The sequence below is a fragment of the Rhodnius prolixus genome, unplaced genomic scaffold (genome assembly GCF_049639745.1).
Source record: "Rhodnius prolixus isolate KJV_2025 unplaced genomic scaffold, Rpr scaffold_1, whole genome shotgun sequence".
Lineage (NCBI taxonomy): Eukaryota > Metazoa > Arthropoda > Insecta > Hemiptera > Reduviidae > Rhodnius > Rhodnius prolixus.
In genome coordinates, this window is record NW_027411581.1 from 45,122,302 (window position 1) to 45,144,648 (window position 22,347).

Genomic DNA, 22,347 nt, shown 5'->3' on the forward strand with positions numbered 1-22,347 from the left:
GCAGTTGAGGACGGCCTTTTTGTGGGGTTGAAACAATTCTTTTTTCTTTTTGGTAACGCTGAATGAAGTTCCACGCAGTAGATGTTTTAGGTCCGATCAGTTTTTCTGTCTCTAACACTTTTTATTGTCTGTGTGCAAAGAAATTATAATATTTCTTTGTTCAATCGTTGTATTTGTATTTTTGCGCGACATGTTACACCTGGCTTGATTTATATTAACTAATATAATTATTAATTTCATATTGAATATATGCTTAAGGTATATATTTACAAATTGTATAAATATTCGGGCAAAACCTTGGACAAACTATAAATTATAATAGTGTCCCAATATTTATGAGAGGTAGAATTTGCTCTTATTATTATATATATTTTTTTTAATCTACCAAAACATTTTTATGTACTTATTTAAATAGTTTTTATTTAATTAATAGTAATTATAAAATGAAATGAATTTATAAAAATTTGAATAAATGGGTGCCACTTTTAATTTTCGTCAATTTTGAACTTCGGTATGTACTGTCCCAATATTAATGGGAGTCACTGTATGTACCTAATAGGCGGAACATAATTTAGATAGAGAATATTTATAAACTTTAATTTTAGTAACGGCAAAGTATTTACAGTGAAGGTAACAAAACAAAAAAATTATGGTGAAGCTGGACAGTTTGCGGTAGGGAGCGGTTAGACTCTATTCTAGCAAGTACATAAAACTCGCATGAAAAATTACTTTCAATATTAAAAAAGTTCCAGAATATCCGATATTGAGATTCATTTTTTTTTTAATTTGTGATTTGGGAATTTTTCCATTTAATCTCTCGCCTCGGTGATGTAGTATTATCAGCGTTACAGCTTTTTCCTTTTTAATCTTTATAGGAAAAGATTTTACAACTCCCACGTCTTTCTCTTCTGCAACGCTCACGGTCCTAAAGTACTTATTTTCTGAAAACAAGTCCATAAAATACTTAGATGCGTTTCATAAATAGAAAGAACGAGCTATCCTAATTTATGAGTTAATTACAAATTTATTTGATTAAAATTTGAATTATATATTGTAATGAAAGTGCTGAACGTGGCGTGATTGTTTAAGCGGATGCTGAACGCACTCCAAGTGTTTGGAGCGAAGAATTGGTAACCTGAAAGTGCAAATTTTAATAACGTTGATGTCAGCGATCTGTTTTCTTGAAGGTGGAGATGATGGCCCGGTGAACCTTCTAACCTTTCCCATCTTAAACTGTCTCCCACATATGTAACTTATTTCTTACAGTAATAAGAACTCCGGTTCTGTACTACCAGAAGTAGTAAGGTTTTCCACCCATTTCTGAAACAGCGCAACTAACAACTACTGGAGGTTTTTGTTTCTTGCTAACTAACTAGGAGCTAGGGAAATGAAAAACATAAAATGAAATTGCAATTTTGCATGTTCAACTTTTTTGGGTGTAACTCGACGTTTCAGAAAATACGAGGGTTGGCTGAAAAGTAATGCACACATGCTAGCCGAGCGCGAACGAAGAGCTTCCAAAAGCGCGCGAGGTGGCATTTGAAAGTAACTTATTATGTATGCGCAGTTTGGACTCGCTGCGTTCAGCCAGTGTATTTTTAGACGCCGAAGTATGGACACGTGTACTGGTGCTATGTCACTGCGAGATAAACGGCGTGCTGTTACCGACTTTCTTTTGAATATTGTGACAGGGGACGAATCATGGGTCCATCATTACGACCCAGAAGAGAAAAGGCAGGGCACTGAATATCGACATGCTTCTTCTCCTCGGCCGTAAAAGTTCAAAACACAACCGTCCGCTAAAAAAAAAAATTCTTCTCGGTACGTACAGACTCTAAGAAACTTCCGACGTCGAGTTTGTCGTGTTAGAGGCAGCTTGGCACCAATAATCTTGCAACATGACAACGCTTGTTTTCACTGCAGAGGTTCTGAAAGAACTGAAGTTTGAACCAATTCCAAACCCTCCTTATTTCCCGGATCTTGCCCTCTGCGATTTTTATTTGTTTCCTCTACTCAAGAGGGACCTCAAGGGTAATCACTACTCCTCAGACGATGAGGTGAAGGCATCTGTCAATTCCTGGATTCAAGAAAAGTCAAAAGAATTCTTCAGTGACGGAATGAAAAAGCTTGTTTCACGTTGGGAGAAATGTACTAGCGTTAATGGTGACTACATTGAAAAGTAATACATAATTGTGAAGCTTAAGAATTGCACTTTAATATACTTTCTGTCCGAACTTGATGACTCTTTTCTTTCCCCCTCTCCTAGCATGTGTGCATTACTTTTCAGCCAACCCTCGTTGGCACCAGTTAATGATGCGCTCTATACTGATTAGACAGTGTATCTTAAATTCTCACAAAAGTAAATGAACGACTTTTAAGAGAAAGAAAAATCTTTAAACAAATTTGAGGTACTAACAGGGAAAGGATTTAAAAAGTAATGAATAGTACTGCGAGTTGGTTGGATGATTTGGAGGACGATCTGACGAAGATCAGGGAGTGAAGAGGGAGAAGAGATCATGAAGAGTGGCAGAAGATAGATGATCAGGCCCTAGTCCTAAATGGACCGTAGTGTATAAGAAGAAAGGTATACTTTGACTGCCTTAAAAATTCAAGAAAGGGAGAAGTCAAAATTGATTACTACCTGAAATTAGGAACCTATTCCATAAACCTTGGGCAGAAACTCGTTGTAATCCTTATCCTCTCGGATTAGAGGTACTATTTTCCGTTTAGTTAAAGAAAATCTAGAATTGTAATAAGCAGTAAAAGAAAGTTGAGTCAGTTTTTCCACAAGAGGAAGTAAAAACTGATGTGTTCCTGCTAAGCGAATGTGTTACTATTACTGCCGTTCCCTTGAGATAGTTCAGGTCAGAGGTATGGATTGTGATAACGGCCAAGATCGTGAACAGACGCACAAATAGGTATCAGTTGGGAAGAAATGACAACCATCCATGTTTCTACTACATATTATGTTTATTCGAAAACCTAAACATACATTGTATTGAACTGCATTTAAAACTAATTTGAATTTTTTAAAAACCAGTAAAACATTAAATATTTAGTCACCCTTGTTGATTTCTAATCGAAACAAATATTAGTTTCTTCAAACTTCAAAACTTGTTCAGGATTTTAAAAGCTAATAACAACCAAATGTTTTATTTACTTTATTTTTGTTAAAGTTAGTGTTTAAGCAGTTGAATTCTGGGTATAATCTTATCAGCAAAGGTGGCATAACATTACGTATTAGACTGATAGAGGGTGATTAACCAACTTCACCAGAGATCTTGATTGTTTCTGAGCGTATCCCTTGTGCACGATAACAACAACACATCTAACAAGTTGAAGATCCCGTAAACAATCATACAATACAGATGGGTCCTGCTGAGTTGGTTGATGTAAGTAGTAACTATTTGGGTTTAGCGAACCCATAGGTAAACTCTAGCTTATCATAATACCCACTCTTACAGATTTTCATGTCACACACATTACAGACGCCTAGATTCCATTTTGAAACGTTCTAGAAACCTGAGTCACTATGCCATCTTCTTATAATTTGAAATGTTCAATAAGGAAGCATTAAAAAAATTACGTAGAATTATTAAAAAATATTTCATTAAGGAATGAAAGAGTACTTTTTAGAGACATTTCTAGAAAGATTGGTGAGGCCTCACATTAGAAGAAGGTCAGTGTCATATTGTGGCTGCAAAGCACAAACATTCCAGACTTCCTCCACTTCAAAACTGAAGATAACCAGATAACAAGATATGGTTGAAAATAACAGTTGTAAATAAACATCGTTGCTACAGAGCGGTAAATTAATTATTTACTTAGAAAGATTGGGAGTACAACGGACTTATTTCTAGTTTTAAAGTATGGAAAATTACATATACATATCGTATAAGCATCATCGTACCAGCCAGCGGTCTGCTGAAAACCAGTAAACTGCCCACTTCACCCTTGCCTAATATCTCAATACAAGTCCTCCTATGACGCTAAAGATTTTATAGTCAAATTTTATATTTCATAAATCAATAAATAATTACATGAAGAAATTGTAGATAGAGATCAATCGTGGAAGATTCATTGATTATTTGGCTTAAAATTATAATTCTGATTAATAGTAGAAGTAATCGCCTATTTTTTCAGGCGAGGATCAACGTCCAACTACCAATTAGGTGTCGTGGACGGAGACGACTAGCTAACATACTTTACATACTGTAAATTTCTTTTATTAACCATTAAATAAAATCCAAGGCCTAAGACCGGGAATCGAACCCAGCACCTCAATACTTATTAGCTTTACTGGGCTCGCCTCTAATCGCTCGGCTACCGTGGCGCTTAAATCCTGATTAATATTTAGATTATATTATTTAAAAGATCAAAGAAAATATTAGTTCACCCGTCAACCAACTTTGTCCTTCACAAAACTTAACCTACTGAGTCTCGATGCTATTACATGAACATGATCACTTAAATTTTATTTCTATTAAGCATCCTAAATGGACGCTATTTATGCTGCCACAATTAAGTTAGCAAAAGGAAGCTTGTGTGTGATATGAATCTATTTTTAATGTCACTTTACATGTTAACAAACTTGTAGTTCACAGAAATTATGCAATATTGTTTAATGACTGAGACAGGTGAAGTGGATCAATCGAAGAATTTCGTCAAAGTAATGGCGGATCTTCTTAGCCAGGAATAGGCTCTAAGAGTGAATTTGCTAATTGGCAGGTTGAAGCGATACACGGCTTGCTGGATATGGGTTCTGAATTATCGGCTAGTACTGGCTAATCGGGGAATGCAACAATGGATGAATTTTGGCTCAAACCCATTTTTATGCATCCTGTTCTATACTAGCTTAACGATACAGCTTAACGTTACAATCAATTGTATAACGGTAAGGGTTTGGAGGCAGTAATAAAATGTTTAAATTTAACTACTCACTACAGTACACAGAGCTAAAGAATTAAAATTCAATTAAAACTCAATTTGGAAATAACGAATTTTGTTTTCCAATCCTGCAGTTCATAATAGAGATTGCTAGTAATTATTAACAGTTTCAGCTTTGCAGACTTCGCTAAATTTACAGTGAGCATTTCTAGAGATCTTTAGGGAAGAAGAGCGTAAAGATAGCTTGAGAAAATACCGGTAGGATTAAAATCCAATTTAATAAATCAACTAGAATGATTGCAGCAATAATCGAGAAGAATAGACATATACTTCAGAATAAAAGGCGATTAGTAATCCTTAAGGAGGCTACATCAATATTAGATCAAGTATTGCAATAGCAGAATAGAAGATGTTAGTTCTCTTTGTTAAGGAAGTGTTATAGTCGCTATTTATATAAAGGATCGTTTTAGTTTTATATAAAGGCTGCGAGTATCAATTGGTCGATAAAGTACAAAATGAACAATTACACTGTTCTTTACCACTACCACTACTACCGACTGACCTTTGATGAATGGCTGATAGGCTTAAAAGCGGAAGAGGAAGTTGGTGGAGCGAATGTAGAGTATTTGCGCTGGATATTTACTCACACGTGTTCCATTACTGAGCAAATATCTCCGCCTCAGTTCTCGCTCATTTATAGACTAGCTGAGACTACATTATTTCCACTGAGTTTCTATTCACTTTCAGTTAATGCTTGCTTCAATCCAATAACTGCCATTCACTTAAGCAACCAGTAAATTCTACTACTTCATTTTCAGTGAAAGCAATCCAAATCGTGTATTACTTTTAATCAAAGAAAAAGAAGAAGACGAACAAAATCGTGTAACTAAGAAGTCAAATACTAATACCACTTTAGAACGATTTAAATTTTTAGGAATAATTGAAAAGTAAATACACTAATTTTTAAGAATAAGGCGCTTCTTCTTACTCTAAGTTATACTTTTCACTTCATCCTCTTCTGTTCCTCGTTACTCAATAATTCTTTTGAGAGCCTCATTTCAAAGTAGTTCTTTTCTAAATTTTCCAAGTTAAGCACGTTCGCTTCTACACCCCAGTGTAAGGCAGGTCTCCCACAAGTACTGGCTCTAAAAACAAGAACTGTTCTTTTAGAGCTTCTCTTTCCTTCTATCCAATTGGCTATGATTTGAACGATTTCAGGAAAGATTTGCCATATTTTCCAAACTCCTTAAATATATTCTTACTTACTGCTGCAAACCAATAAATGTGCTAAATGGCATTTGACACTGTTTTAGTTCAATAATTAGAACATAATAACATTCTTAACAGTATTCCATTTCGACTATTGGTCTTATTTCTTTTCAGGAAACATGTCTGTTAAGTCAAAGTTTGTTGCAAAACCTCAAATCGCTTGAAGATGATTAAAGAATTTGCCATTGTCAATATTGGGCATAATTTGTTAAAAATGTGTTTCGATTTCTTTTCTTTTTTTATAAGACGCTCCACCATTTTGGTCGTTAGCGTAGAGTATTGCCCTCTTTCGGATAATGTTCAAGGTGCACAAAACGCTGGCCTCTATGAGCAGTAAGCGTTAGAGATTTATAGTAAAATTCCCTGGACTAAGCTCCATTTTAATCCAAACAAGTGGAGGATCTAGACCACAAATCCACTTCTCTTTCATCTCTTAGATTATCTAAATACTGTTTTCATTATTTCCAGCAACTTCCCTCACACAGCCACACCCTATTACAAGAAAATATAGAAGCAAACGCGCCAAACAACCAAGAAGCAATCCTGTTCCTTACCTACATGTACAACAACGCAGCCCGCCAAATAAATTTCTCTCTTAAGGAAGATTTCTGTAAGGAAAACGATCCACAAACTTATAAAAACAATGAGTCTTCCTTCATAAAGCCGTACCTAGTTATAATGGCGAGATAGTAGATACTAGCGAGGGGATCAGCTGAGTGGCTAGCGTGTACTGGATTCCAACACGGAGATGACGGGTTCAAATCCAGTTGCTGGTTTTTAGATTTTCTCTTCCTAGCAGTTTCTTAAAGCTCACTAACCCAGGCCCAAAATGCACTGAAAAAAGCTTCGTGCACCAATTACTTCAGATGTTAATGTGCCTAAAAATGAAATAAACTAGAAAAATGTCTTCTTTTTAGGTACTTCACTACATCTAGCTATCCAAAAATCCACGGCTTCCACGAAAATCATTTGACTATTCAATAGTTTCATCGGGATATTAATTGCTGTCGGCACCCACACTTTAGTTAAGGCAGTATGGTGCGGGACGTTCCTTGAAGTGGCTCAGGCGTTCAACAGGATCTGGCACCCGGACAGCTATACAAGCGAAAGCCATTCTCTCTAAATACTTACTTGTATTCTATCTGACTGATCGGCATTTTCAGGTCAATCAAGGACCTAACCACTACCACACCCTCTGACTACAATCCTATCCTCCTACGCAGACCGAACAGCGATTATCTTTCTAACTGCGTGCGTACCTAAGTGGATAGAACTAGAGCTATAGGTTTTTTTTTTCTAGAAAGGAAGAAGGTTGTGCTCGCCAAATAATGATGCAAATTGAGAAATTTTTAAAAAAGAGAAAAATAAAACAATTAATTGTTTTTTAACTGTAAAACTTTTCCGATATAAAAAACCTAACATTCGAAAAGTAATTAGATAAAATAATAACTTAATAACAAGAGATTATCTGGTGGAAATTTGCTTTTAGTCTAAAATTCAGTAGTTGAAGCCCCACAACACCAGAATGCGCACACCACAGAATGAGATCAGACTCTGTGAGCTGCTTCAGAAGAAATAAAAGAAAAAAGAAAAAATACGATTTTAAATTAACCAATTGTAAAATTTTGTGGAAGGAAAGTAATGGCAATTTTTAATAGTAGTTTTCGGCAAATAGCTGATCGTTAGATCATTAGGTTTATTAAATATTGATATAAAGTTTTTTATCTTTTAAAATATTATTTGCAACCAAAAAAAAATTAATTACAAAGAATAAAATGCGAAGAGCATTAATTCATCTATCGGTGTATAGTTGAATATAGCAATAAAAAGTTAGATCTTTTTTTTATGGCTGAGGTAAAAAGTGATCTAGGTGGCCTTATGACCCCCCTCGGTTAAATACACTCTAGATCAGAAAGTAAAACCACAATGACTCTACCTGACTTCATTGCCCTTCTCTGGTCAACTTTAAATAGCATTTTTATTTCCTCTTATATAGGCAATTTAATTTATTATTACATGCATCACCCCAGGTAATAGATTAATAAAATGTTATTAGACCTTACACGATTACTATATTAGCTTCATAAAACAGCTACTTAAAGAAATTGCACGTTGGATCTGTTTTCTCAACGATTAGACAAGAACTGGTACTTTATTTATTTATTTCTTTTTAAACAGTCTTAAAACTTTATAGCAGCCAATTTCATCAATTTTGGAAAATAATTTTTAGTAAAATGTTTTTTATAGAAACTGACTAAAACTAACAGTTCCCATGTTTGTTAATAATAACCTGAAATAGCGAACAAAAGTTCGGTTTTGCTGTTGAAATATTATTGTTATTTAAAAATTGCATGTATCGCTCATTTTAGACGTGATTGTACCGTCTGAAAACTGCAACTGGTTTCAGTCTTTCATCTACCATCTACCTCTGTAGCAGATCAATAAGTTGGCTGTAGAGAATTCGCCTTAACTTCTGTTTCCGTCACAATCTACACTTGCTAACTCAACGCCCTCGGCTTAGGGTTCTACACCACAGTCAGGAAAACTATCAGTTCAAAAAATAGTTAGCCTGAAAGTAGTGGAAAGTGGAAAATAAGTCGCAAACTTTTTCCTACTTAGGTTGGGCAAAGAATTGCAGACCATTGTTTAACAAGATAATTGTTTACGGCATTTTCGATAAAATCGAAAAAAAAACGCAAAATCGTTTAGCTGAAATGCTTCTCTTTTATTTAGAATAAGAGAAAATTAAAACATTATTAATAGAAAAGTGCTATTTGTAGTACTTTCTTAGAATAATAGAGTGTGATAACTCGTAAGCAATTACATATCGATTTGTAAAATATACAAGAACAAAAATACAAGGTCTTTGTCTGAAAATAAAATATTAAAAGATTTGAAAATAAAAGTTTGTAAAATGGAGGTGTACACATACGTTGTTTTTCAAGTAAATCTGACTCTTGGAAAAACAAAAAAAAAACTACTCGACAAAACTGACTCTTACGAACAAGAGAAAACTATACACTGCCCTACTTGCCCCAATATGGACGTACGTAATACAACTCTACGGAAGTGCCAAAAAATCGAACATCAACCGACTTCAAACCTTACAGTCTAAAATTCTAAGAACAACAGTTAACGCTCCCTTCTACGTCTCCAATCATACTATACACTCTGATCTAAATATTCCTCTTGTTTCTGAAATAGCCCCAATCTTGCTACACAAAACTCCACTCAAATCTATACAGTCATTACAATCCTCTGATCCACAACATGTCTACTATAACAGTTCCTTCAAATCCACATCATAGACTAAAGCGACGGTGGTCACGCGACCATTTCAAGACATATCGCCGATCTCCTGGGATGGTTGCTGCGTAAGTTTGCCAACGTGGCGAAATAACTAAGCTGTCCTTATAGTAATGACTACAGTTGCAAAATAAATAAACTAAAAAACAAAATGACTCATAAGCGAGAATTATTCTTTAAACCCAAAACAGAAAGGTAAGAGTTTGGTGGTTTTTCCATGGAAAATAAAAACTAAATGAACTAAAAACAAGATTACCTAAAATGATAATATTCAAAGTAGAAACGTTAAAAAGCTGATCTATCCATGCTAGCGTTGTTCTCTAATCTTACGTGTTTGTTCATGCAAAAACCGACAATCTGTCTTAATCAATCTTCTCCCCCCCGCTTCCTAACCATCCAGAAACTACTGCTTTTGTTTTAAATTTGAACAATAAGCCGTCAGAGGCTAGCATAATGATTAATCTTTTAAACCTACAACATGATTATGTCCTTAGCAAACTTTTTATTTTCTTTTTGTTCCGTTGTGATAACGCTCTATTCCATTAAGTATGTTTAGCTACCACTCTGGAACATTTATCTAACCGCAAAGCTTAATATTATAGCTAATATTAAAGCAAACAAAAAAGTGGGACAACTGAGAGATTATGCAAAAAAAAAAAAAAAAAAAAAGAAAAAAGATTCTAAATTAAGAGATGAAAGTAGGGTTCAATGTAGATCATGATAATTTGTTGGGAGAGCCTCCCAGTAGATGAGCTCCCTTTTAACTCCAACTTTAACACCTGGAGGTGTTGCTTGAAGAAAGATAGCTGCGATGTCTATGATGTTTTAGACTATTAACAGATTCTTTGGATGAAAGGTTAGGGCAGCGGTTTTAGAGTTATTGATTATTTGACTGATCAATTGATTTCTTTTTTACTGTTTTTAATTGTTGGACAATTTCCGGACGGTTGCTTTGTTAGAGACTAATTCAAGTAAATATCACGCGTAAACATATACAGGGTGGTCCATTTAAAACGCACCAATCGCTAATAACTTTTTAGGAAAGTTAAAATCCATGAAGTAAACTATACGTTTTTTTGGTCTAGTTTTCAAATTTTCCACCCCCGATGCTGTATATTTATTTTTAGCGGAGTTATGGCCAAAAACCCGATTGGGGTTTCATAAGGACCACTGGTTTTGACAATGATTATGAAAACTAAATAAGAAACTGTGGAAAATGACGTTGACCCGGTTTCGATATCACTAATATTAGTCGAGATATTTAAGATCAAAGTTACTATTTTATCAACTCGTGAACGGTTTTCGATATTAATTTTCAACCAGAAATACACGATTTGGGAGGTCCTCTGACTGCAAAAAATGTTATTTGCGACGCAAAGAACAAAAATAATAATAATTGAAGATTTTAAAGAATGTAGTGTAATGTAATGGTTGTGGGTGAGTCAGAATAAATTTGTTTTATCAACAAATAAAAGCAACCATCACATCATTTTAATGTACCCCGTGTGCAAGACTTCTTGAATTGTGATTACGGTAAGAATATCTTGCCAGGTTGTTGGTCTAATGATCAAGAGCGTGGCTTTGTAAGTGAGAGATCTCCAGTTCGTATCCCGCGTGTGCAGTTATTCATAATACTTAATACATCATAATACTTTTTTAAAAAAAGTGTAGTCATACGCGGGATTCGAACTGGAGATTTCCTACTTACAAAGCTATGCTCTTGACCACTAGACCAACAACCTGGCAAGATATTCTTACCGTAAGAAGTCTTGAAGTCTTGCAGACAGGGTACATTAAAATGATGTGTTGGTTGCTTTTATTTGACGATAAAACAAATTTATTCTGGCTTCTAAATTAGACTAGATATTATTAATTTTAATATGTTGAAAAATAATAATAAATAATGCGATAGAAAAATTATTCTTCCATTTAAACCTTTTTACATTTTAAATATACGAGGTGTGTTCAAAAAGTAACGGGAATTTTCGTTTTTTGAAAAAAATATTTATTTATTCATCTACATTAATATTGTCGCCTTCAAAGTAGTCCCCTTCGCATACAATACACTTGTGCCAGCGCTTTTTCCAATCCTCGAAACACTTCTGAAACTCGATCTTTGTGATAGCTTTCAGCTCTTTCAGCGATTCGCTTTTAATGTCATCTATGCTTGTAAAACGACGGCCTTTTAATGTTCTCTTTATGTTTGGAAATAGAAAAAAGTCACATGGAGCCATGTCTGGCGAATATGGAGGCTGGGGCATCGTTAAAGTTTTGTTTTTGGCTAAAAATTCACGAACAAGCAATGAAGTGTGAGCAGGTGCATTATCGTGGTGCAAAATACATGAATTGTTTTGCCACAAATCCGGGCGTTTTTTTCGGATTGCTTCACGCAAACGGCGTTGAACTTGTAGGTAGTACTCCTTATTGATTGTTTGACCTTGTGGCAAGAATTCATGATGCACTATGCCATTAAAATCGAAGAACACAGTGAGCATAACCTTCACATTCGACCGCACTTGTCGAGCCTTTTTCGGTCTTGGCGATCCAGAATGCCTCCACTGGGACGATTGAGCCTTAGTTTCGACATCATATCCGTAAACCCATGTTTCGTCACCTGTTATAACACGTTTCAGTAGATCCGCATCGTTGTCGACTTCATTGAGTGACTCTTGAGCAACTTCCATTCTCCGCTGTTTTTGTTCGAAATTCAACAATTTTGGAACAAATTTTGCTGCCACACGTTTCATACCCAAAACATCCGAAAAAATTTCATGGCATGAGCCAATTGATATGGCAACATCATCAGCGACTTCTCTGATTGTGATTCGGCGATCGTTCATAACCATTTCTTTCACTTTTTTCACGTTTTCATCGGTTGTTGATGTGCTTGGACGTCCAGGTCGTTCGTCATCTTCAACGTTTTCGCGGCCATCTTGGAAACGCTTATACCACTCGTAAATCCTTGTTTTACTCATAGCAGACTCACCATATGCCTTTATTAACATTTCACACACTTTATTTCATTTTTTACGCAAAATTTAATACAAATTCTTTGATCCATTTTTTTTAACAAACAAAAATCGCCAAGCTCAAAAACACGTCTAACCTTAACGGCTGCCACTTAAGAAGTAAACAATGAATATTACTGAAAATTTTATCGTACTTCAGGGGCATGTGTACCAACATAACAAAAAAAAAAAATTTACAATCAGACTCTCCAAACCCGCGAAATTTAAAAATTCCCGTTACTTTTTGAACACACCTCGAACATACTTATAATGCTTTCTTCTAATTATTAATAGTTATAATTAGAAATAAAGAAAAGTGCATCACTAGTCCTCGGCCAGCTATACCAGGTAATACCCTAGCAGAAAATAATAGTAAAGAAAAAAAAAATGGGTGTTTACCTCTAATAGAATGGGCCCTATGGTCGGCGTATTGCGAATGCCTTGCATGGTGGCCCAGGAAGGCGGGAATGGTAGAAATACAGGTCAATTCCAGACCGTCCAAATGGATTTCCTCCACAGTAAATCCCAGTTGAACTGTAACGGAATTGGGATTTTCTTCTGGAAACATCTTCATCCAACTTTCTTCCGCCTGAAATCATACAAAAAGTCATATTTAATAATTTTTATCTTATAAATAACCATTATTAACTATTTGGGCACATATAATGACGTCAGATTCAGATCGCAACGTTTCCTAGAAAAATTATACTATCTTTTCTAACTATTTCTCAATCCACCATTTTATTTTTTATTTTTTTTCAAGTGAAAAGATTTAATCCGCGAAATTGTATCTACGGAGTGCTGACGCTTCACTTTACTGAACTAAAAACGTTTTTTACCCAAAAATTTAGAAATAGGAGAAAATCAGTTGTTGCCATGTCTGATAGATGTTTCATCAATTTAACTCGCAAGTTCCCAATGTTTTTAAATTTTTTGTAATCAATGACACAACAAAGAAATTAGATAATTAAATATATAACTTATTACTTATTTAAGATTGTATCTTTTTTATAAAAAAAAAAATCCACTTTCGTCTCTCTCTGCTGTTCCCAAACATCTCATTGATCAGCTCTCACCTTCAACTATTCCCGAACAACCCAAACGTCAGCTGAGACGGTGCTGGCTACTCGATTTTCTCGGTGGTGAAGGTCATTATTTCAGTTATTCAATGGATGGTATCTCTTCTCATATCAAAAATCAAGTTATGCGATATCTTGTTACAATAGCAAAAATACTTCAGTCGTAAATTTAAATAAAGTTTTATACAAATATAAATTGACTAGAAAACCACACTTGAAAAATAACTGCCTTTATACGAGTATGTAACCTCAATATGTTAAAATGAATCATGACGCTACTTATAAGTTATTGTAACTAATTAAGTTCATTATTATTGTTGTTACTTTGAATGTATAACTAAATAATGAGACACAATGGTTGAAAATAATTAAATTCAAATGTTTAAACTGACGTTTGAGGGCCCAACAGAAATTGTAAGTATGAAATTCACTATTGGGTCACCAAGGGGACTGCTGCGACCGTCAATAACCTAGTAGGGTTTCAACTAGTTAAATTAGATTTTAACTTGAAAGGCAAAAAGGTAGATTTAAGAGAAAATTTAATCTAAATACAACTTCGTTTTCAATTAATTTGGAGAGTTTTGACAAAATCAGATAATTTTCAAGATAAAAAGAAATAATTCTTGGACAACTAATAATTTTTATTATTCGATCACAAGTTGCTCGAAATTACTTCCGTTTTTCCAATTTATTCTAACATGAGCAATAACAGGAAAAATAGGGAGCAATGGACAAGGAGCTCAATAAAGCAGTAGCTCATTGCCGATCTAAGATCTGATCTCCAATCTTAATTTTATAATGAACCCTTAGATGTCAGGTCTTAGGGCGTGGAAGTACAACATTGGGGGACAGCAAGAAGGCCAGTTATAATTAACTTCATGATGGCAACGAAGAATTGAACTGACAGCCAGGAGTTTAACGGTACGCTATCCTCTTATACGTCAAGATTTTTGAAAAATAATTAGATAGCACCATTTACATAATGGCCAAAGGCAGAGGGACAATTAAGAGAAAAAAAATTAAAAATATCTACTTTTCCACTTGTCAACCAAAACGACAAAAAAAACGCAAATTACCGAAAAGAATGCAAATTAAGCAACACAAACCAACTGAAATTTTTACTAAAATGATTTTACTGTCTTTTAAAATATCTCTCTGTAAACAAGATTATTAGCATTAAACTCTATTCGATGACTTCCAAACTAGGAAACAAGCCTAATTTTATTTCTACAAGGAAGCAGAACATTTAAAGCACGAGTAAATATATAACTTTGACGGGTTATCAGAGCTGGAGATCCTTAAGGCTAATAAGATCGTGATGAACAAGTTTCAGGTATTTGAAAATAATAAAGTACTGCGTATCATGGTAAGAGCACCGTGGTTTAAGCTAAAAGATCGAATACGCAGAGTAGTGGAAGTGACAACACTTATGTCAAAGACTTCATAGGCAAGACAACACACATATTTCTAGACAATCTACAAACTACTTAGTTGGACAGCAAACTGACCGACGTCGAGAACAACCAAGTTGCGGCAGAACTAAGACAAGATTAACTAACAATGAAGCAAATCAATATTTGGTGCAATGTTTTGTAGTTTTAATCGTGTTCGCAGAAATACTGCCGAAAAAATAAAGATGTTTTTCCTCTCCAAAAAAAAAAGTAGAATAAATGTACGACTGAAAACTTGCAAGAAACGTTTAAAAGGTGGCAAATTTTACATAACGACGTAAATTATTGACAATAACATTGAAACTTATCTGCAGAAGAATCAGATTTGGATTTTTGCTTTCAAAAGAAACAGGTCAACCAAAATTTAATAATAAATATGTGGTGCAAAATATTCTTTAAATTCTAGGGTCTATTGGAACAGCGAAGAGAAACAGATCATTAACCCAGTTAAATACCGTAAAGTAAAGCACACAAATGCAGCAATGTAATGTTTAAATAATCACGCTGCGCTCCAGCTGTCAGTAGTATCAACTGGATGTACTGTCAAATATGTACATAGGCAATGTTTGACCTAGTGGAAACCCACTGTCAAATTGATCCAATTGCCTATATCGAATTCACATAGGTATTAATGTACTAGGCGTTGACATAATTTCAGAATTCATTCATAATATTAAGTTTACTATTTTGACAATTGTTGTCTTTACTTATAACCGTATCGTTCAATATGTTTCATCTAAGAAGGGCACCATTGTCGAAAAACGAATTGCTTTTATTTCATCTTCAGGGCTGTGGATTATTCTACCATATGTAAAATTTGTTCTACAGCCCTGAAGGTGACCTAGAGCTCGAAAGTTCGGCACAATAAAAAATACAAAATATGACTGAAATTGACATTTATTTGTTCATCCTACTGAAAAAATGAATCAATAACCAAAACTAATATTAATAGTTATTACAAAACGAAAAGTGAAATTATAATTTTTACATCAAATAATAAAAAAGTCTCCACTGACTCGGGATTGCATCCTAGGCCGCCATTTACTTCCCCTCCTAGAACCAGGTACCCCCAAGACTTAACTTTAGGTAGCACTTTTGAACATAGGGCAATTAATAACATACACACACATAATTATGAGTTCAAAAGTAGAGATTTCAGTCACCAGTGGCCTTCGCATGTTCTGTTCGCGTTCAGACAACGTTCATTCGTTACAGATAGATAGTCACTATCCATTACCGCGGAGGAGTAAAATTGTACTGCCAACTGGAAAGTCTAAAGACAGGATTCAGGGACTACCACGTCCTGAACCGCACTTCGCAATCTGAAATTCAACGCTTAAGGAACAAAAAAAAGAGAAACGTGATGGAGGCCGTTTTTAATCCACATTACCTGAACAAATATTACATATTTGTAATAATTAATTTAATATTAATTTGATAATATTACAATACAATGTTACAATAACATTTTACTGGAACAATATTGACAAACGAAAAGTTTCATCTTTTTTATTATAACTATTTAATAGTGGAAAGAAAACGAGTTAAATAACTAATACATGAGTATAACTCCTCTTCCTTTACTACGAGTAATCTAGAATAAATAAGGAAATTCGAATAGATTCTTTCAGAATAATACGTTCAAAACCCATTGAGCAGAATTACCATTCTCATTTGAAGGGCGTGTAGCGTATATAGTACATCCAGAAGTTTATTCATTTTACATCTCGTGTACTCTAGTACAACTTGTTGCATCAGTACCACTTAATGATTCAAACAGTATTTGTATTGACTATTTACTTGTTTCACATTTTATTTTTTTGTTAAATCCAATACATTTGCTTTGAATGAGAAAATACTGTTTACTACAAACATCGCAATCTGTGAATTATAACATTTATACTAAATATTAAGAATTACTTTATTTTCTAATTTCTAACTGTGGAACAGATAACTGAACACAACTGTGAAACAGATTGCAGTTTATAATCGTTAAGCTTTTTTCATACATTCTTTTAATTTTTCAAATAATATTATATTATTAAGCTCGGTCTAAACAACTAATGAACAACTGACCGAATCATAAATCCTCGTAAATATATTTGGTAACAACCATTGAGGATATCATTCCGATTACGCTCACATAAGTTAGACAGTGAATTCCAAGTTTGCAAACTGTCATGAAATTTGAATAATAAAGACTAAACATTATTTATTTGTATTGTTCATAGTTGTGGGTAACGGATTCAATAACCCAGAAGGAAAGTAAAAATAATGCCAATTTCAGTCATGATTTTTTTTAATCTTGCCAAGCTTTCGACCTAGGGCCCAGGTCATCATCAGGGCTAATTGGCAATATAATATTTTTATATTGCTATTATAAATTTAGTGTATCTTCCGTCCTGTCTGCTCATGAACTGAGACACTCAGTATTAAATACAAAAAAATATATATTAACAAATACTGCAGATAACCTATGTATTTCCTAAGTCGAACGCATGGCATTATTCTTTCTTCCATCTGCAATATTTATTTGGTCTTTAGGTTATATATATCCTACTAGCAAGAATATTGAGCGGAGAGTTAATCCAGAATTAATATAATAACCAAGTCTTCTCAGTAAAGCGGGTTAAAAATTTCTTGGTGTACGAGGGTCGTTTGGAAAGTCCGTGCAAAGTCACAGAGATAGCACCACTGGCGCGTATCGAGGTTATGTTTAGTTAGTAGCATCTCTTGGAAGAACACACACCAAGTTTCAGCCAGATCGGTCTATTTCTTTGTGTTTGGCATTCGTTTGAATCGAGGAAGTCGAGTGATTTTCAAAAAATGGACGAAAAAGAATTTCGTGTGTTGATTAAACACTACTTTATGAAAGGCAAAACGCCTCAGGAGACTAAAGAGAAGCTTGATAAACATTATGGTGACTCTGCACCTTCGATTAGAACAGTTTATAAGTGGTTTCAAAATTTTCGGAGTGGCCATATGGGCACAAGTGACGCTGAACGTTCTGGACGCCCTGTTGAGGTTACTACTCCAGAAATCATTGATAAAATCCATGATATGGTGATGGATGACAGAAGAGTGAAGGTGCGTGAGATTGCTAGTGCTGTGGGCATCTCGAATGAACGGGTACATAATATTTTGCATCAACATTTGGACATGACAAAGCTATCCGCAAGATGGGTGCCGCGATTGCTCACGCTTGACCAAAAACGAAATCGTGTGAAGTGTTGCAAGGACGGTTTGCAGCTGTTCCAGAAGAATCCGCAGGACTTTAAACGTCGTTTCGTCACTGTGAATGAAACATGGATACATCACTACACTCCTGAGACCAAAGAACAAGGGGGAATCTGCGCCAAAAAAGGCGAAGACCGTTCCTTCGGCCGGAAAGATTATGGCGACTGTCTTTTGGGATTCGCAAGGAATAATCCTCATCGACTATCTGGAAAAGGGTAAAACTATTACAGGTGCAAATTATTCATCGTTATTGGACCGTTTGAAAACCGAGCTGCAAGAAAAACGCCCACGATTGGCCCACAAAAAAGTCCTTTTCCATCACGACAACGCACCAGCTCACACCTCAGCAGTTGTGGTCGCAAAATTAATGGAAATAGGGTTCCAACTCGTTTCATATCCCCCCTATTCTCCAGACTTGGCTCCCTTGGACTACTATTTCTTCCCCAATATGAAGAAATGGCTGGCGGGAAAAAGATTTTATTCAAACGAGGAGGTGATTGCAGAAACGAATGGCTATTTTTCAGACTTGGACAAATCCTATTATTCGGAAGGGATCAACAAACTAGAGCAGCGTTGGACGAAGTGTATAAGCCTAAAAGGAGACTATGTTGAAAAATAAAAAAGGTTTACTCCAAAAAATTAAGTAGTTTTTATTTTTGCACGGACTTTTCAAACGACCCTCGTAGTAATCTAAATAAGGTATGATAAAGTACCATTATCTGAGCACTTGAATAAGTCCAAAGCTTGTCCGAGATTTCGCTTAGTATTGTTGGTTTCTGGAGTCTGGTTTGTAATAATTTGAGAAGGAAGAGAATTTATAAGGTGAATGTTCAAATATACATTTTTTTCTTTTTAAAATGGTTGATCGAAATCAAATAAAACACAAAGGAATTGTATTATTAAATTTTTACTGGATCATTGGATTTAAAGATTAGGTATTCGAATAGAGAGAAGCAAAGAATTTAATAAAAAAAACAAAAAAGCAAAATGTTGCGAAACAAAAGTTTTATAAAATAAGTAACCTGCCAACAAACTGTTTACCAACTTTACGAAAGGAAAAGTTTACAATTAAAACTCTCCTCAAGTCAAAATATTTATTCAGTAGAAGAGTATTTTCTCTAAACTGATTTCTCTAAAACACTACTCAACTTCTGCTGGAAAAGACACCGTTTTATTTAGATTTAAAAAAAGGTTGTTTATTCATTGAATATATTCAATAATAATTTTCGAACATCTATTTGAAATATTTTTTGTACTTCTTTGAGAAGAAACGACATTATCATTCCGGGATACTCGTAAAGTTATCAATTGACAAAAACGCAATGATTATAAGGCTCGAAAAGGGTTCCGATTAAGAGTAGTGAATCTGCAATCATCACAAAACTGCTTTCTTTTCCATCCTAGGCCATAGGACAGTAACCCTTCCTGATGCCACTTTATTAAATTAACAAATTTAAGTGACGAATCTCATGAACACTATGGTGTAGTTGAATACAAGATATGCCAATAATTCGGACTAAAATGGAGCTATAAGGTTTCATACAAAAATCGTAATATGCGCCGGCAACCACCCATCATATTTCTGTACCAAGAGATGACTGATACACTTCTAATATGCACTTTGTGCCTTTAAGAGTATTCTTTAAAATATGGAGGTTACATTATCTATAAGGAAAAGCGAAGATTAGGCTGTCAAATTGTCACGATGTCCCCAAAACAAGCATCATCTTTCAATTCTAGATTTATTCGAATTTGCCACAATTAAAACAACATCATCTGCAGCAAGTTCAAATAGTGTCAACAGCAGCAATAAGTACAAATAGCAGCTACACTGTTTTCCTCCGCTAAGATCAACCAGGCAACGTTGTTGCTAAGCTATTAAAACTGTCCGGTAGGACAGTTGTATATGGGTTGATCTTCAAAAACTGCACGAAAAAGGGCAACACTGAAAAACACCCAACTTTGACAATTTTTTTTTCTTTTTCTATAAAAGATAAAATTTCCAAATTTTCTTTAAAATTTAGGGAAAATCCTCCTTTATGACTGTATTTTTTTTTATTATTATTATTTTTTTGCAACAACCTAGATCTAATAGATTTCGAGAAAAAAGATGCCGAAAATGAGCAACAAAAGGCATTTTCAAAAAATGTTCTTGTTCTTGTTGTTGTTACCTTTTTTGTTAACAACATAGTGCCTAAACGGGCGAACCGATCTTCATGAATATCGTCTTAGCATCCATTAAGAAGCTTCTTCCAATTACAATAAACTTAAAAGAACGGATAAATTGCGAGAAATAACATTTTATGCAGGAAAGATTATTATTTCTAAATTTATAGTTTTATTTTTTTCTCAAGTACCCGGAAATAGAAAATGGAGGAAAGTTCCTATTTTGAGTTTTCGCCAATTCAATATGAATCAGAGTTCCCTGAGTAATGGTCAAATTTGAAGAAATAGTTTTTACAAATTGGTTTTCGAGTGAATTTGTTCGTATGAGTGTGAATGCTGATTACTGAACAGCGGAAAATAAAGAAAAGATTTAATTTAATTCGACTAGGTACCATAAAGCTAAGCTTTTCGACAAAAGCAATCAACCTTAAGGACTGCATTGAGTGTTGTACTTTACTGTATCGAGTTTTAACTTATTTTTTTTATTCTATACAATTTTCCACTCGTTACACTCACATAGATCTCTATCTTTTATTTTCAATATTTACTCAAGGAAATGCTTCTTAAGCCCGTTCTGGAAGAAAGGTAATAAATATTTAAGAAATAATATATAAGAAAGGTAAATAAATATTTAATTAACACTTTATCACTCATAAAGTGTTAATTAAATATAATGAGGGACCTCATTGCTGGATAATATAAATAGGAACTAATAATTAATAAATATGGAAGTAAACTTTAAAATTTGATGAAAATCGGTTCCATGCCAAATTTCTGAATAAATTTAGTAGTTTTTAGCGAAATTTTGGCTCAAAATAATTACAACAAAAACTTTACTGCTAAAATTGTGGTAGAGATAGGGAGGGATGTGTGTTTTTCACATCTGAAATCTAATTTTTTTCTTAAATTTCAATGATTTACTTAGCAATTTTTGTTCTCCTTAAGGTAATAAAAGCAGATACAATGTCTATTATTCATTCGACTAACAAATGTCTTATATAAGAATTGCCGAAATGACTTCTAAAAATGAAAGAGAGGTTGAAATGAAGTAGAAGGTTATTTTATTTTTACCGGTAACAAGCTTGGAATAAAAGAATTACTTGAAGGCACTTGTGTCTAGCAGTTGAAGAGTACTTCATGAATTTGTTGAACTCTTGACTGTGACCAGCTCACAATCTTTACACTCACTTACCCTTTATGTTCCCTACTTCTATAACCTTCCCTTAGAACGAGATAACAATACTATTTTGGCTCAGAGATTTCATAATAATTCTTATAAAATTTTTCCTTAATTAACCTAAAACAGTGAGATATTCATATTTGGCTAATGTTAAGAATAGAAATTTGTAGTCCCACTCAGAAGGAATAAAAAATCACTCAAGTGCAAACAATTCAGCAAGTAACTCGCTATCAGTAAAAAATAAAACCGCTAACGATCTTTACAAAGAAAATCGACACGCTAATCCAAAAAATAAATTCTTCTTTCCTGTTTAGCCAAAGGAATGGTTACAAGGCTTCTAATTAAGAACATTTTAGATCTCTCTAAAATCCTTAGCAATTTTGTTCAGAATTGTCCATAGAACTTAATTTCTATCCCAAATAACTACCATAATCTTGAAAATTTGGTATCAGGCAACTCGCCCTTCTTCGCCACTGCCCTAATTCTAATAATTAGGAGTTCTTCCACTCTAGAAGCCATTTTAAGCAAAACTCTCTCTTTAAGATGCCTTTTAAACAAGTAAGTTGCTACAACCAGCTTAATCCAAATAGTTTCATTGAAGCCCCCTATAGATAGCCTTAAAAAGGGCTTGAATTAATTGAAGCAAAGTATAAGTTTAAATGTAGGATGACTAAAAATTAGAATCAATTTTTCCTAGATTATCCAAGGAGTGCTATACAAAATTTAAGGAATTGCTAGTAAGAACTAATCCCTATCTACTTATC

The 22,347-nt window shown here is 34.3% G+C and overlaps 1 protein-coding gene across 3 annotated transcripts in view; it reads right to left on the minus strand.

The window, feature by feature from the left end:
- LOC141460566 (uncharacterized) overlaps positions 1 to 22,347 on the minus strand; it is a 519,534-nt gene that overhangs the window by 23,276 nt on the left and 473,911 nt on the right. For all 3 annotated transcript variants that reach the window (XR_012462144.1, XR_012462143.1, XM_074140735.1), the window contains exon 6: positions 12,870 to 13,059. Coding sequence is in view for 1 of the 3 variants with exons in the window: in XM_074140735.1 (XP_073996836.1) it covers positions 12,870 to 13,059 (190 nt within the window). In the remaining 2 variants the exon portion in view is untranslated. The remainder of the gene's footprint in view (positions 1 to 12,869; positions 13,060 to 22,347) is intronic.